At 49.8% G+C, this 16,756-nt stretch overlaps 1 protein-coding gene across 12 annotated transcripts in view; it reads left to right on the top strand.

The window, feature by feature from the left end:
- The window catches only part of PCNT (pericentrin), a 104,476-nt gene extending 91,120 nt beyond the window's left edge, over window positions 1–13,356 (top strand). For 10 of the 12 annotated variants that reach the window (XM_015474068.3, XM_059890208.1, XM_059890197.1 and 7 more), the window contains 7 exons: window positions 430–609; window positions 6,825–6,923; window positions 7,793–8,025; window positions 9,589–9,665; window positions 10,579–10,708; window positions 12,405–12,532; window positions 12,972–13,356. In XM_015474068.3, coding sequence (XP_015329554.2) covers window positions 430–609; window positions 6,825–6,923; window positions 7,793–8,025; window positions 9,589–9,665; window positions 10,579–10,708; window positions 12,405–12,532; window positions 12,972–13,015 — 891 coding nt within the window. In that variant the 3' untranslated portion in view covers window positions 13,016–13,356. The remainder of the gene's footprint in view (window positions 1–429; window positions 610–6,824; window positions 6,924–7,792; window positions 8,026–9,588; window positions 9,666–10,578; window positions 10,709–12,404; window positions 12,533–12,971) is intronic. The other 2 variants (XM_059890185.1, XM_059890217.1) reach the window with 1 other exon arrangement.
- Window positions 13,357–16,756: the final 3,400 nt, after the last annotated feature.

Consider the following 16,756-nt stretch of genomic DNA (forward strand, 5'->3'; position numbering starts at 1 on the left):
TCGAGCTGCCTATCAGCTGTGTAGGGGGCCTTCAGGAGTCCTGACTGCTGCTATGAATTCCTGACAGAGTTCTGGGACAGGTAGGACAGTGCAGGCAGCAGGAGGGCTGACCCGCCATGCCCACTGGCCTGGAAAGAATGAGCCTGTCCTTGGGAGCCTCTGGGGATGAGCACGCTCTTCCCACTGCCCTTCATGCACTACCCCTGACAAAGGCGCTGTCGGAGCGGGTTGTGTTTCCTAACACGCTTCCCGGGCTGATGCCCAAAAGAATGTGACTTGATGCACTCTGCCCAGCCCCTTAGGCTTGCCACCAAATGCAAATATGTTTAAAGTTAAAATCCCTGGAAATAGCCAGCAATGCAAGCCACAAGTAGCATGCATGTCTTTTAACTAAACACTCTCAGACGCTGATCTTGTTTTCTCCTCAAGAAGAAAACAGCTGCGGAGCTGCAGATCCAGCTGGTGGACGTCCTGCTGAAGGACAATGAGTCCCTGAGCAGAGCACTCAGCACGGTGACGCGGGAGAAGGCGGAGCTGTGCAAGGCCTTGTCACGGCTGGAGAGGGCACACCGGGTCCCGAGGACCTTGCAGGAGGGCTGCGCTCGCAAGGTACGCTCCAGGGGCCCCGGAGGCCTCGGGCCGCACCCGGCACGCTGGCTCCGTGCAGACAGTGATGTGTGCACACCCACGTGACCCTCCTCAGGAGATGGCGTCTGGTACCTGCTCATGAAAAGAAATTTCGACCAAGAATTGAATAATCTGATGAATTTTATTAGAGTTTTATTTGACTTTCGTCTAGTGAAAATAATAGATAATTTTCCTGGTTGTGTCATTTGATAGGCGCTTTCTCAGGAATGCCTTGTTTTTTTTCTTTTTTATATTTAGGTTTCCTGTGGGCAATTTGCTTTTATTACTTTTTTTTTTTAAACAATGGAAATGTTTCCAAATTATTTTAAAATTTACCTTCAGTTAACTCTGCCCCTGCCTTGGTAGTGTGATGGAGTCTGTAAGTGGGATCACGAGGCTGGGGCCTTTGAGGGGCCGTTCGCTTCTTCTGAAAAGCACTGGAGGTCCATCAGGTGGAGTGTCCACAGCTCAGTCCCATCCATTATTGAGTGGCTCTGCCTGGCATGAACGTGCCTCAGCTTACGAGTGTGGGCACAGGTTCCTTTCTCTGTGTGAATCCCCAGCTTGGGCATTGCTATGTCCAGTGGTCACTGTGTGTTCGGTGTCCAGAGCTTTCCAGAAAAGCTGCATTTCAGTGAGGGTTCCAGCTTCTCTGCATCTTTGCGTTTAGTGTTTTACCTGTCATCTCTGTAGAATGCTGACAGATGTGACGTGGTGTCTGAGGATCTTCTGGAGAAGTGTCCGTTAAAGTCTTTTGCCTCTTCTTCAGTCGGATCATTTGTTTTCTTATTGTTGAGTTTTGAGAGTTCTTTATATGGTCTGGATATAGCTCCTTTGTCAGAAATATAATTTGCAAATATTTTCTCCCCATCTGAGTTTGTTCTCCTATGTCGTGTCCTTTGCAGAACAAAAGCCTTTAATTTTGGTGCAGTCCTGTATCACTTTGTTCTTATATGGGCACTGCCAAGAGTCGTAGAGTTGTTCTTTGTATGTTTAGGTCCATGATCTGTTTGCAGTTCGTTTCGTTTTGGTTTGAGGGTAGGTAGAGGCCTATTTTACGCCTGTTGATATCCAGGACTCCCACACACTTTGTCGACAAGATTCTCCTTTCTCCCTGAGTTGTCCTTGTACCCATTCAACAATATTTGTGTCTTTATGTCTGGATTCTTTGTTCTGTCCCACTGGTCTATATGTCTGTTTTTCATGAGCTGCCTGATTAATGTAGATTTATATTACGTAGAAAAGGCAGAGGAACCAAAGATCAAACTGCCAACATCATTGGATCATAGAAAAAGCAAGAGAATTCCAGAAAAACATCTGCTTGTGTTTTATTGACTACACCAAAGCCTTTGACTGTGTAGATCACAACAAACTGTGGGAAATTCTTAAAGAGATAGGAATACCAGTCCACCTTACCTGCCTCCTGAGAAATCTGTATGCTGGTCAAGAAGAACAGTTAGAACTGGACATGGAACAACAGACTTGTTCCAAATTGGGAAAGGAGTACCTCAAAGCTTTTTGTTGTCACCCTGCTTATTTACATGCAGAGTACATCATGCAAAATACTGGGCTGGATGAAGCACAAGCTGGAATCAAGATTGCAGGGAGAAATATCAATGACCTCAGATATGCAGATGACACCACCCTTATGGCAGAAAATGAAGAGGAACTAAAGAGCCTCTTGATGAAAGTGAAAGAGGAGATTGACAAACCCGGCTTAAAAACTCAATATTCAGAAAACTAAGATCATGGCATCTGGTCCCATCACTTCATGGCAAAAAGATGGGGAAACAATGGAAACAGTGACTTATTTTCAGTTCAGTTCAGTCACTCAGTCGTGTCCGACTCTTTGCGACCCCATGAATCGCAGCACGCCAGGCCTCCCTGTCCATCACCAGCTCCCAGAGTTCACTCAGACTCATGTCCATCGAGTCAGTGATGCCATCCAGCCATCTCATCCTCTGTCGTCCCCTTCTCCTCCTGCCCCAATCTCTCCCAGCATCAGAGTGTTTTCCAATGAGTCAACTCTTCGCATGAGGTGGCCAAAGTATTAGAGTTTCAGCTCCAGCATCAGTCCTTCCAATGAACACCCAGGACTGATCTCCTTTAGAATGGACTGGTTGGATCTCCTTGCATGAGGGGCTCCAGAGTCACTGCATATTGTGACTGCAGCCATGAAATTAAAAGATGCTTGTTCTTTGGAAGAGAAACTATGACCAACCTAGACAGTATATTGAAAAGCAGAGACATAAGTTTGCCACCAAAGGTCCATCTAGTCAAAGCTATGGTTTTTCCTGTGGTATGTATGGATGTGAGAGTTGGACCATAAAGAAAGCGGAGTGCTGAAGAATTGATGCTTTTGAACTATGGTGTAGGAGAAGACTCTTGAGAGTCCCTCAGAGCGCAAGGAGATCCAACCAGTCAATCCTAAATGGCCACCTGATGTGAATAACTGACTCATTGGAAAAGACCCTGGTGCTGGGGAAGATTGAAGGCAGGAGGAGAAGGGGACAACAGAGAATGAGATGGTTGGATGGCATCACCGACTCGATGGACATGAGTTTGAGCAAGCTTCATGAGTTGGTGATGGACAGGGAAGCCTGGCGCACGCCATGGGGTCGCAAAGAGTTGGACACAGCTGAGCGACTGGACTGAACTGATTGATATGGTCAGGTAGTGGAATGTTCCATTTTTTTTTTCTCTTTTTCAAATGACTTGGTTAGGCTAGTTCCTCTGTTCTTCAATATAAATTTTAGAATCTTGCTGTTTGTTTTGACTGGGACTGTATTCTGTACATCAGTGTGGGGAGAATTAGAAAGGTAAAATGGTACAGCCACTTTGGAAAACAGCCGAGCCATTCCTCAAAACATGAGGCTGCTGTCTTCATCCTGCAGTCCTACCTCTAGGACTTCCCTCAGGAGAAATAAAAATACAAATATGTCCACATGAAAACTTGTGCACAAGCTTTCTTATTGCCAGTATTCATCCTTCCAAATGTGGGAATAATCCAAAAGTTCATTAATTGATAAATGTGTAAGTAAAATGTGGTGTATCAGTAAATGGGGGCTTCCCTGGTAGCTCACTGGTTAAAAAATCCACCTGTAATGCAGGAGACCCTTGTTTGATTCCTGGGTTGGGAAGATTCCCTAAAGAAGGGATTGGCTACCCACTCCAGTATTCTTGGGCTTCCCTGGTGGCTCAGATGGTAAAGAATCTGCCTGCAGTGCGGGAGACCTGGGTTGGATCCCTGGGTTGGGAAGATCCCCTGGAAGAGGGCATGGCAACCCATTTCAGTATTCTTGCCTGGAGAATCCCCATGGACAGAGGAGCCTAGTGGGCTGCAGTCCATGGGGTCGCAAAGAGTTGGACACAACTGAGCGACTAAGGACAGCACACAACACATATCCATAAATGGAGTATTACTTGGCAATAAATAGGAATAAAGGACTGATGAGTGCTACAGTGTGGGTAAGCTTTGAAAACATTATGAAAGGTGAAAGAAGCCAGTTCCCAGAGGTGACAGTATGTGTAGGCTCCACTGGTACGAAATGCCCAGAACAGACAATCGCAGGGGCAAGATCGTAGGTTGTTCGTGGCTAGAGGGAGGCAGTGGGGAGTGAGTGCTCAGGGCACACGGCTCTGGGTGATGAAACTGGGAAGCAGTGATGGTTGCACAACCCGAGGGATATACCAGAGCCAGTTCAGTTTCACACTGCACGCTAAGTCGCTTCAGTCGTGTCTGGCTCTTTGTGACTCCATGGACTATAGCCCGCCAGGCTCCTCTGTCCATGGGATCCTCCAGGCAAGAATACTGGGGTGGGTGGCCACGCCCTCCTCCAGGGGGTCTTCCCGACCCGGGGATCGGACCTGTGTCTCTTACATCTCCTGCGTTGGTAACCGGGTCCTTTACCACTAGTGCCAGTTCACTTTCTTCCTTTAAAAGGGTAAATTTTTATTTTGTGAATTATGAAGCAGATTTTTCATTAAACATTTGGGCAGAATTGACATCTGTAACTGCACTTGAACTGTCTTGAATCTCCCCATCTGTCTACTTCCGTGTCCATGTGTTCAGATGTTTTAAAATTCTTTTCCTAAATGTGCTGTAGCTGTCAGCCTGCAGATCGTGTCACATTAGGTTAGACTTTACGTAAAGAACTCATATTTAGCGGGCTGCTGTAAATGGTACTTTTCAAGCTTTCTGTTTTCTGGGTGTTCGTGGCTGGTGTGCAGAAACGTGATTGATGTTCACAGACCCACCTTGCGTTCTGCGATCTTCCAAGCCTTACTTTTTGGCCCCAGGAGCCTATCTGTAGGATCTTCTACCTGGGCCATCCTGTCATATGTGCATGGGGGCTGTTTCCTTCTTTCTACTTGGCATGGCTGTGATTTCCTATCCTTGCCCCCTGCCAGGCTGGAGAGGACACCCAGCCCCACTCCATCCCAGGTGGAGCCTGTTTTCCCCTGGAGGACGATGCCCTGGGGTCAGTTTGAAGAGGTTCCGTCCGGTTCCTGGTTTGCTGGGACTTCTGTCATGAGTGGATGTCAGACTCTGTCGTGCCCTTTCTTCTTCTGTTGGTGTGATAGTTTGGTCTTTCTTGTTTAGTCTCTTAATATGGTGAAGTCCATTGACTGTTGAATGTGGACTCTCTCGTTCCAGGAAAAACCCGACCGGGTCACGATGTGTTTTTCTCTCCATGTGCTGCTGCGTCTATTTGCTTACATATCGTTGTGCATTTCTGTGTCTGATTTCAGGAGGGATATTAATCTGGACAGGTTTTTTGTTGTGTCTGGTTTTGGCCTTAGTAACGAGCTGGGACATTTCCCTCCTCTGGTTTTCTGGAAGAGAGTATGTGGAGCTGGTGGTTTTTTCTTCTTTAAATGTTGGCTAAACGCACCGTCTGTGCCTAGTGTCTTCTCTTTTGGAAGGTTTTAGTGATGTGCATGCTTATTTCTGGTACTGCGAGGCAGAGTGTCCTGTCGAGGCCGGGCGGGTCCTGTTGGCGTGGGGTCTGTCTTTCGGTTCTGTCCAGTGCCACTCTGTCGGTGTGAAGCTCTGTGGAAGGCAGAGCCCTCTGTGCTTGTGACGTGGGGCCCACCCACAAGCAAACCCACGGCTCTGCTCCTTTGCAGGAGGGGTTATAAAGCAAGGGCTGCCATGGGCAGAGTGCCTGGCTCTCTGCCCCTCTGGCTACTGCTTGGAGTGTGTATTGAGGCTTCTTGTTCAGAGCACCCTGGGTGGACTAAAGGCGTGGTCTCCTGGGATGCTTTTGTCTCTCCCATGGAAGTTAGCCAATCAGGACATTAAAGGAATGAGTGAGTCAGAGGTGGCTGGGGGCGAACTGACACAGGCGTCTCCTTCCTGTCAAGGTGGCCTTTGTCCCTGAAGCATCTCCTTCTAGGGAGGCTAGGTTGTATTAGAATCTTGAGCATGGTCTCTGCCTTCTGCCCAGCAGGGAGGTGGCACAACCCAGCACCTGCCTCCTCCTGGTACTGCCCTGCATGGTGGGCCATGGCCAGGCTGCCTTGAAGGCCACTGATCACATGACCCCAGCAAGGGCTCCCACTTACCCTCAGCCTGGGCAACAGGAAGCTCCTGGCCATCTGTTGTGGGTGGCAGCCTTGACCCTCCCTGTACGGTCCTCCTTCTGTTCATGAGTCCTCTCTGGAGCTGCAGGGTGCTCGGCACAGCACGGTGTCAGGCTGTGCCGCCAATGTGGGACCGTGGCCTGGTCACCATGTCCCCTCTTCACAGCATGGCCCCCACGGTGTCCAAGGTGTGTGGTTCCACAGGACTGGAACAGAGCCAACTCTCTACATCTGCCGGGAGTTGCCTTTCTAGGACCAGGGAGGATGAGAGTATCTAGTAGGCTTAAAGCTTTGACTTCTCAAATGTTGAGAGTTTTGTTTTTAATAAAGATGTACCTTTTGTGCAATCATACTTCAGTAAATGGTGGGTCATAACCACCTCTGAGTGTTAATGGTCTGTTAATAATCACGTGACAGTTTGGGCACCACTGAGAAGAGGCTGAAGTGGGACCCAGGTGGCCGGCACCTGCCTCAGCCCTGCTGTGTCCAGAGGGCATGTGTGGGGGATGGCTCGGGGCTGGGAGCAGTCCTGACTGTGCTGTCAGACGCTTTTCTCGAGATGCTCTGCTGGGAGAATGACTGTATAGACACACCATCTGTGGTCCTTGCAGAGGTCAGACAGGTCTGCCTGGAAGCAGGACAAGATGGTCTCACCAGGCTCAGCACGACACCCGGACCCAGCGCTGGACGCCGGTGCCTGCAGCGCCAAGGTGAGCGCGAGCCCACGGGCAGTGTGAAGTGTGGGGACGCCGTCTCCTGGCCGCTCCCGACTTGTTCATGTTTTTAGGCAAGTTTTAAGTTCACGACAGCAGTGAAGGGAAATTACGGAGATTTCCCACCCCTAGCCCCCGAACACTATCCACTTCCTCGAGATGGTGCGTGTGTGGCAGTCGATAGACCCATGTTGTCATCACGTGGGGGCCACTCTTGGGGCTATACTTGCTGTGGGTTTGATGAGTATAAGACCACACGTGTAACACAACATTTATTCCCCAAGCCAGTGTCATGCGGAGTGTTCTTACTGCCTTACAGAGCCTCCAGGCTCCACCGTGGTGCCTCTTAAGATCCTGGGTTGGAGTGAAACCCCTGATGCCTTGAATCTCAGGGCATTGTGTCTGCAGCCTGAGAAAACCCTCGGCCCGCAGTTTACGCAGCGTTTCTGACCATGAGGCCCAAGCTGTGGGCCTCTCGAGGGAAGCCCTGTCAGGATAGGACGCCGACCTCTGCCTGTGACCTCAGGATTCCTGCACCTCCCCTCCCTGGACGCCCATGGGCCTGGGAGCGGAGCTCCACCTGCCCCTAGACTGGCCCACGCTCGGTGGCTGATTGCTGGGGCCTTCGGGCTCCTCCATTGCTGGCAAAGCAGCATCTGCTCTGCGTTTCGTCTGATAAACCAGATGGAACTCTGAACAGCAAGGTTGGTTCTGGTCACAGATGTCATGGGAGCCAACCCCTGTGATAATTTCTGAGGAGAAAGTCTGGTTCTTTTAAAGCACCTGGTGCAACAGCTTTGCTGTGGAGACTTCTGAGGAGGATGTCTTTGTCCTGTGACCAAGTTTCACTGTTTTTTTTCTTTTAGATGGAAAAGTTGTACTTGCGTTATTTGAGAGCAGAGAGCTTTAGAAAAGCCCTGATTTATCAGAAGAAGTACCTTCTGCTGCTCATCGGTGGCTTCCAGGACTCTGAACAGGAAACCCTGTCCATGATCGCCCACTTGGGGGTGTTCCCTTCCAAAGCAGACAAGAAGGCAGCGGGGCCCCGCCCCCTCACCAGGTTCCGCACGGCTGTCAGGGTGGTGATCGCCGTCCTCAGGTACTGCCTGTCTGCTCGTGTGAGGTCTTTCGGTCTTTTAAACTTGACAGTTGTTTCCTCTTTTAAGATGAATGACATTTGAGGCCTTAAAATGTAAACGACCTTTATCTTCTGGAAACCACGTTATGCAGAGCTACGTTTTCAAAGACAGAAAGGTGTAAGGCTGCCTTTTTATTGTAAAACAAATCCTTCCTCTTAACGGGGCTCTTGCGATGACAGTCTGATCATGCTTAAAACTGTATTTCACTTCTTTGCATTTCAGTTTCTTATGTTTTAGTCAAACCTGTGTTACATAAAGGTCGCCATGTGCACAGGAAGATGTGCCCCCCAGCCCCCAGGGTGGCATGTTCCAGCCTTCCCTGTAGACAAGCTCTGAGCCTGCGCTGTGGGAAGGGGGTGCCCCTGCCTCTGAGTGTCCACCTTCCTGGCCCTGCCCAGCCTCCAGTGTGTGCACAGGAGGCACTTTAGGAGTGGGGTGGACTCCCTGGTGTGATGACAAGAAATTTTGACTGTTTCACAATTAACAGTGATGAAAATCTATTTCATTTTATAATTTTAATATCTGCTGTATTTCTAAAAATGTCTGTTCTACTAAGAACTGTGCATCTGTGTCTGCTCTGTGTTGCCCACAGAGGTGCCTCTTCCAGGCCACACTCACCTGTCTGCAAGAACAGGTGCCATGGGGTGAGCGGGGCACCCTTGCCTCTTTCCTGGACTGTATGCAAAGGTCAGGGGGTCCCAAGGCCCTCAGAGATGCAGCACCCCAGCCGGTTCAGCTGCACACCTGCTGGGAGCCCCTTGTGGGGGTGGGGGCCTCCCTCTGAGTTCATCTGAGGGCAGACGGTCCACCCACCTAACTGTCACTCTGAAACCCATCTGTCATATATTTTTGGAGAGCCCACCCTGGGCCAGGAAGAAGGTCACATGTGGGTGGGGGTGGCCAGATGGTTGGTCTTCCGGTCAGCACACAGCAGTGCCTCGCAGCCTTGGGACCCAGCAGCAGCAGTGCTGTGGGGGTGCTGCCAGGGGTCATCGAGGAGAGGGGCGTCGGGGCCCCCACACTGCTTCACTTCTGGTCCCCATGAATGGAGGGATGCATGGAGACGGTGAGGCCTTCGAGCCCGACAGACCCCGAGCTGGCGGGGCTGGGAGCGGAGGGCGGGGCTGTGATTGGAAGGGCTGGGAGTGGGCGGGGCCTGGGGAGGTGCTGGAGACTGCCTGGGTGGGGCTGGGGGGCGGGGCTGTGATTGGGTTGGGGAGCTGGCTGGGAGTGAGAGCAGGGTGGGGCTGGGAGCGGCCTGGGAAGATACTGCAGGGGTGGGGGCTGTGCTCACACTACAGGATCTGCTGCTGCTAAGTCACCTCAGTCGTGTCTGACTCTGTGCGACCCCATGGACTGTAGCCTACCAGGCTCCTCTGTCCATGGGATTTCCCAGGCAAGAGTACTGGAGTGGGGTGCCATTGTCTTCTCTGACTACAGGGTCTGGTCAGGGCTAAATGTTCTTCGTTATTTAAACCCTGGCTTTGCTCTAGTTTTCAGTGTTTTTCTTCCTTTTTGTGTAGGTTACGCTTTTTGGTTAAGAAGTGGCAACAAGTAGATGGCAGAGGAGCCCTAGCACCAGGCCAAGCACTGCGCCCAGGTACCTCCGACCCCAAATGTTTCAGTAGCGGGGTTCCTTCTCAATGCCAGGGGGGGAGACACAAAGCACAGTGAGAAACCAGAAACTCAGCCAGTACACTTGTCAGGAGGTGCAGGGATTTTGAAGGAAAATGGTTTTTATTTGGGCAACAAACACAGGTTTATATAGTTAATGTTTATGAAGAAAGCAGTTCTGAGGAGCACAGCAATGACTGAAGGATACAGAAATGCTGAATGTATTGACTGATAGCTATTTTCAATAAAAAGTCTCTCTATTCCCTACATGGAGTGAAGTTCTGCTTCACTCGGGGAGCATGGCTGCGTCCTTTGTTTCAGTCCCGTCCAGTCTGCGGTTGTCCACTGCCACATCTGACCAGCCAGGCCCAGGTGTAGCCAAGCCACGTGGGCCATCTGCAGTGGTCAGCGCCCCGCACGGCCACTGGGCTTCCCTAGTGGTGCCCGTCAGCTTAGACTCCACATGTGATCCTCACAGCTTGAAGGCAGATGGCTTCAAGGTTCTTCAGGAGGTTCCCGCACACCCCCTGCCTCTGATGAACCTGGTGGTCTCCAGGGTTTCTGCATCTCTCACTCCTCAGAGCTGGGTGTGGGAGATCCACCCCAGGCCACTTGGCGCCCTCCTCTCTCCATCGGGGTGCTGGGCCCTCCTCCGGGATACTGCCCACCCAGATGCAGATAGTCAGGGTCTGCCTTGCAGGAGCAAAACGCAGGTGCTTAAAACTCAGGTTCCTTCTTGAGGTTTTTTAAATACAGTTTTTATAATGAATACTTTTAAAATATCTTGAAATTATCATGCAGGCTCTTAAAATTTTGTAAATTTTAAATTTTGGTGGATGAGCCTTTACTAAAATGCATTTTTCTCTTTCCTTAATCCCTTTGTTGTTAAATATTTCTAGGGGAAGGATTCCTGGTACCACGGCGGCAGCAGTCTCCACCTGTCACTCGTGAATCCCCACCCACCCGGGATGTGTCTTCCAGCCAGGCCAGGGACCCTGTGCCAAAAGCATCTCCACGCAGGAGGGAAAAGTGAGCGGAGGAACCTCAGCTGCTTTTCCACTACGGGGTCCTAGCTGTCAGCAGGGGCAAGTCTGCAGAGAATGGGGCCTTGCACAGAAGTGTTCCTGGGCAGATTTGTGTGTGTGCCCAGGTCCACCTCCAGTGGAAGGGCCCCCGGGCACGTGAACCCCCACACACATGCACACACTCACTTACACAAATGGAAGGGCTTGGTGTTAGCTTTACTTAATCTCTTTTCTTTGGGATTTGGGGGGTTTTGCACATGTAATATGTGTTTATACTTACAACTCACTTGGCAAGTGAGATGTTAAGAGTGATAATGTTAAACATCTGTAAGTTATTTGGGGGAATAAGGGTTTTCAATTAGGCGTTGTAGTTAAATGGTAGAGTGTAATCAATCCTGTGTAAAAATCCAAGTGAGGAAAGGTTTCCCTGGTGGCTGGGGTGGTGGGAGCTGTGATTCTGTGAGACTGTCAAGTGCTGCAGCCGTGGGGTCACGTGGCATGGGCTTGATCATCTTCATGATTCGCACTCCAGTTTTCTGACCATGAGATTTCTCAGCCAAGCACTGCATGTGAGAGAGATGTGATTTCCATTTCTCTTCTCCAGATTGACACATAAGTAGTGATAATCGTATCCAAATGCTTAAGTATGATTTTACAAGTCATTTATTTCATTCTTTTGACTATGACTTGTCCAGTATTTTGAACCTACCCATGAAGTGGGTAGAAAAGCTGTTTGTGTCTGTGGTGTTGAACCCGCACTGGGGGCTCAGGCAGGCGTGTCATCGGAAAGGAGCTATCAGAGCAAACACGTCCACCTCTGCCCTCAGCCAGCAGGATGAAACATGTTTGCTGTCTCGCTTCACGGCCTCTGGTTGGTGATGATGCCTCCATTTGAACTGTGTGTTAAGAGTGTGACAATCTCGGGCATAACTGCCCTGACCAGAGGAGCCAGGCCCACAAGTATGGGCAGCCTGTTGTGCGAGACGCTGTGTTTCTGCTCATGTGTGTCTCTGCTGAGCATGTCCTACCAGTGCATGTAGTCCCTCCAAGAAATGTGTTTTGAAAGTCATGGCCCCAGAGTGAGGCAGAGTGTACAGCCATGTGAGCTGTCTCGCTTCACGGCCTCTGGTTGGTGATGATGCCTCCATTTGAACTCTGTGTTAAGAGTGTGACAATAAGCCTGCTTCTGTTCGAGGAGGGCAGGGACTCTCAGTATGGCTGTGACCCGCCCTGGGCCCAGGCTGCTCTGAAAGAATAAGTGGTGGCCAAGGCCTCTTGTGTGTGGATGGTGCTCGGGTGAGTAAGATGCTCACTGCCCTTGGAGCAGCAGTGGGCCGTGACATGGTCACTGGAGGTCAGGAGGAAAGGCAGCCACATGAAGGATGCTGGGCTGAACCAGGTGTAGTGCTAGGTAGACTTGTGTGTGAAGATTTACTGAATTAAATAATACACAATAATATACAATAGCTTTTAGTTGTCTTAAACTTGGAGACGTTGTAAAGAAGTTAGTTTCTAAAGGACAATGTAGCACTTTTTTTAAAGCCGTGCTTTCCCCTTGTGGTAAAGAAAAGATACAAAGATAACATCGTTTACCGTTTCCCACTAGTGTGCAGTCCCGGTGCCACTGCCTGTCACACTCCCTGCATTCTGTCTGCTGAGTTGACTTCTTTTTTGTCCCTTGGTTGTTCGTGTGTTTGAAGATCCAGTCCACCCTCAAATCCCAGATCAGAAAGATCCCTGACGGCTTCTCAAGATCCAGAACATTCCTTGACAGAGTATATTCACCACTTGGAAATGATCCAGCAAAGACTGGGAGGTGTGCTACCAGGTAACCAAAGTCCTCTGTCTTCCCCCATGACCTGAGAGACCCAGGAGTGGTCAGTCGTGGAGGTGGGTGGGATGCAGCCTGGTCAACCTTGTCAGTGTCTGTCCTGCTGGCCAGCCGTCACTGAAGTACCAGGAGGAGGGTTGGGAGTGCAGACACCTGGGGGCTGGGGAGGGGTGAAGGGGACGCCACGTGGGGGTTGTGGACTCAAGCACCACGTGGGCCTCTGGGCCTTCATCTCACACAGCCGTCATGCTGTGTTCACAGGGTGTCGTTCAGTTTCTCAACTCTCATAATTTAAACTATTGCGCATCTTAATTGCTGTTTTTGTTTTCACTGAAAATAAGATTAATGCAATGGTAGTGTTTTGAAATTGTGAAATTCCTCTTAAAAGACGTGAAGCCTTCTAACAAACTGCTTCCTCATTTCTCTTTGTGTTCAGATTCCACTTCAAAGAAGTCCTGCTGCCAGAAGATGAAACAGTGAATAAAGTCCTGTGACAATTTTATTTGAAGAAGACATTTGATTTTTGAGGGGAGCTTGTGCTGTGGCATGTTGAGTGCCAGCCCTGTGTCATCTGTTAAGTGTTCTCACCTTTACATTTTGCTGCGAAGCCAAATGGGGTATTTTCTTTGTAATTCGGCACATTTTAGCTTCTCATCTTGATGAGGTAGCCCCTTGGTTCTGTTTCGGTCATGCCTGCATGCCTCCCTCCACAGAGGATAAGCAGACGATGACTTCCTGTTTATTTTCTTAAAGTGTACAGCTGGAAACTTGGTTTAAAACAAAAACATTAAAAAAAATAATAAAATTAAAGCCCTGATGTACTTGTGAATAGTCCTGTGTTTTGTTTTGTTTCATATATCCAGTTTACTTTTATCACTGGCAAAAAAAATAAAACAGAATTTTTATAAACTCCTGTCAGTCAAAAAAGCTCTCAAAGCCCTGGTAAGACAAATAGTCATGTGCCTGTTGATTCACCTTGCTTGGGCTCTTATTTCATTTTTGTCAGACATATTTATTTCTCACAAGTATGGTCTTTTTTATGTTTTACTCGTGCTCATCTGTACCTGGTAGTGATGTCCAGCCAAGTGTCCTTTACCCAAACAGCCACTGTTAAGGCATATGTACAGGTATCTCAGTGTGTTTCTAGGACCTTTGAACATGATGTTTATTCTGTTGGGCTTGGTTTCAATATAAAACAACTTCTTCTAAGTCACTGCTTACTTATCTTTGGGATGGATTGTTCTCTGTCTGCAGCCTGGGTGCGTTTGCTGCTGCTTAGCAGTACTGCCATAGGTCATTGTTCTACAGTCGTCCTACCTTTTCCATTCGGTCCTCGTTCTGTTGGATGTTGCTGAAGCCGAAATCTTGACTGGCTCCAGGAGCAGGAATCCAAGAAACGGCCTTTCACTCTCAACATCCAGAAGAGTGACAGTTGAAATTGATGATCAAATATGGAATAAATAAATATCCATGTACATCAGTGTTAAGCTAATGAGGGAGGGAGTGGGCTCATAACCACCATCACACCAACTTGTTACCATGGGGGTTGATAATTTAAAAGAACACAGGTCACACCTGCTGATGAGGGAAATTCTTCACAGTAAAGCACCAGCTTATTAATATAGAGGGAGCAATAGATACAGTTAGAAAACCTCCAGTTCTGCCCTAAAATAATCAGGTCACATTAGGTTCATCAACAGGTCCTAAAATCAAGAGGAGGTTCCCCTTCGTGGTGCAGGGGCCAAGGAGTGTCCACTGTGACCCCGGGGCACAGTCTTCTGCAATGTCACGTGGAAAGTACGGGAGACGTCCAGAGTAGCAGTAAGGTAGAGAAGGCAGTGGCACCCCACTCCAGTACTCTTGCCTGGAAAATCCCATGGACGGAGGAGCCTGGTAGGCTGCAGTCCATGCTAAGGGTCGGACACGACTGAGCGACTTCACTTTCACTTTTCACTTTCCTGCATTGGAGAAGGAAATGGCAACCCACTCCACTGTTCTTGCCTGGAGAATCCCAGGGACGGGGGAGCCTGGTGGGCTGCTGTCGATGGGGTTGCACAGAGTCGGACGCGACTAAAGTGACATAGCAGCAGTAGCAGAAAGGGCAGTGCCCTGTATCCACACGTCTTCCTTCCATCACATGGGGCTGGTCTTCTGGGCCTCACTTAGCTGGTTGGGTGACCAGCACTGTCCTTCCTAAAAGATCTGAGCCCTCAACAGTCTGTTTCTAGAGGACTTCCTTTCTTACACAGTCAAACCTGAAAGTACTGAGTACAGGAGGTGTCCCTGGAGATACCAAGTTATAGGTACAGGTTTCACTGTGCTCGTGCTGTGCCAGCCCCCAGGCTTCCCCTCAGTGACCGGGTCACTTACACCAGCCGATGCAGGAACCCCCACCCCTGCTGGTTCAGAGGGACCACTGTCGCCAGCACAGCAGAGCCCACGGATGGAGCAGAGTCACGGATGGAAAGCAGGAACTCCCCCAGGATTGTCTGACAAAGCAGTAAGAGGGGCATGTCCCACCTTCCGTGGCCCCAGGCTGATATATTCGGCTGCGGGAGAAATGGCCATAAGTGGGTCGGCAGGAGGGAGGCCTTCCTACCATCAGTAGCTGAGCTGCACCTGGGTGACATCAAGGAATCCCGGGGTCATGAGCCTAGCATGTACTTTTGCTGTGAGAAGAATTTTCTGTCAGAAGCAGTGATGGTGAGCAAGGAATTTGGGAAGTCCCTAGAGGACTCTCAGCAGAAACAGCAGGTTCCTCTGCAGAACAGGAGAGGACTGGGCACAGGGACTTGTGGCAGACATTCCATGGGAACCCTAGAGAGCTGTTCGTGCCATAACTCTCACCTTCTCGACCTGCTTGTGTCATCTTATTCACTGCTGCCTCTCCATCACCACCCAGATGTCCTGCAGTGCGGTTCTGACACTACCTGGGTCAGCATGGAGTCTCCAGGCAGCCCACACTTCTGCCTGGCCAGCTCTAAGCTTGCCTGAGCATCAGACCTGCAGGTCTCTGTCCAAGTCTCACTCAAACCCAACAGCCTATGACTTTCTCAGTCAGTAGGCTAGAGCAGCAGCCAAGATGTGGTTACAGAAAAGTCCGCATGCACCAAGCCCGGGCCTCTCTTAGTTGTGGGCTCCACAGGGTGTCTTTTGACTACTTGTCTTTCATTCTGGAAGGGAAACCGTGGTAGTCCACAGACCACAGACTTTTCAAGGAATTTAGCTCTCACCATCCAAGGCATCTAGGGTACTACTTCCTGCTCACTAGGACCAATTACTATGATATGATGATATCTAAGCAAAGACCCTAAGGTAAGGCAGGGAAGCTGTCCCTGCCCACTGAGGAAAAATGACAAGGGAACCTAAAGGTAAAAGCTTTCATGAATGCACCTGGGACATGCCATCACCTCTGGACCCCATCAAAGGTGTATCCCAAAAGAGCTAGAGAAGTACAAGCAATAAAACCAGGTGTAAACAGTAGGCTTCCACTGAAAACCAGGAACAGTATGGTCTCAGCTCAGGTTGCTATGACAAAATACCACAACTGGGCGGTGTATAACCGATGGAACTTTGTCTCAGAGTTCTGGAGGCTGAAAGTTCAAGATTAGGGTGCTGGCAGGGTGGGTTCTCGTGAGGGCCCCTTCTGAGTTGCAGACAGCTGACTGTTCCTCGTGTCTTCACATGATGGAAAGCACGGTGGGGAGCGAGCGCTCTCATGACCCTTGTAAGGGCACTAACCCGTCCTGAGGGCTCCACCTCACGGCCTCATCTGCCCCCCAGAGCTTCCACCTCCCACTGCCATCCCACTGTGGGTGGGATTTCATCACAGGAGGCTTGTCCATCACCAGTGCACACAGAGCTGGCCTGAACAGACCCTGGAGGCATACATGAATGACTCAGCAGGTGGTCAGACTCGTGGTGCTGAATCTTCCTCCTACCTCATGTCTCCTCTTCAGGCTGCATCTGTGGTTTCAGGGTACATTCCCTGTGACCAGCTGGCAGAACAGGAGGAAGCACAGGTTTGTTCTGCAGATGGATCTGCAAGAGTGCTAGCCTCAACCAAAAGTAGACAGTTGTCACACACATCCAGCTTGGGGCTGTGGAAGATTTCCTATCAGCCAACTTTGGATGGTGCATCATGGTCCATTTTGTATGGAAAGAGCGCTGACCTGAGTTCCTGATCCATAAGATTTCCCTGAGTAGTTGATTGTCCAGCTG

This window comes from Bos taurus, chromosome 1, assembly GCF_002263795.3.
Source record: "Bos taurus isolate L1 Dominette 01449 registration number 42190680 breed Hereford chromosome 1, ARS-UCD2.0, whole genome shotgun sequence".
Taxonomy (NCBI): domain Eukaryota; kingdom Metazoa; phylum Chordata; class Mammalia; order Artiodactyla; family Bovidae; genus Bos; species Bos taurus.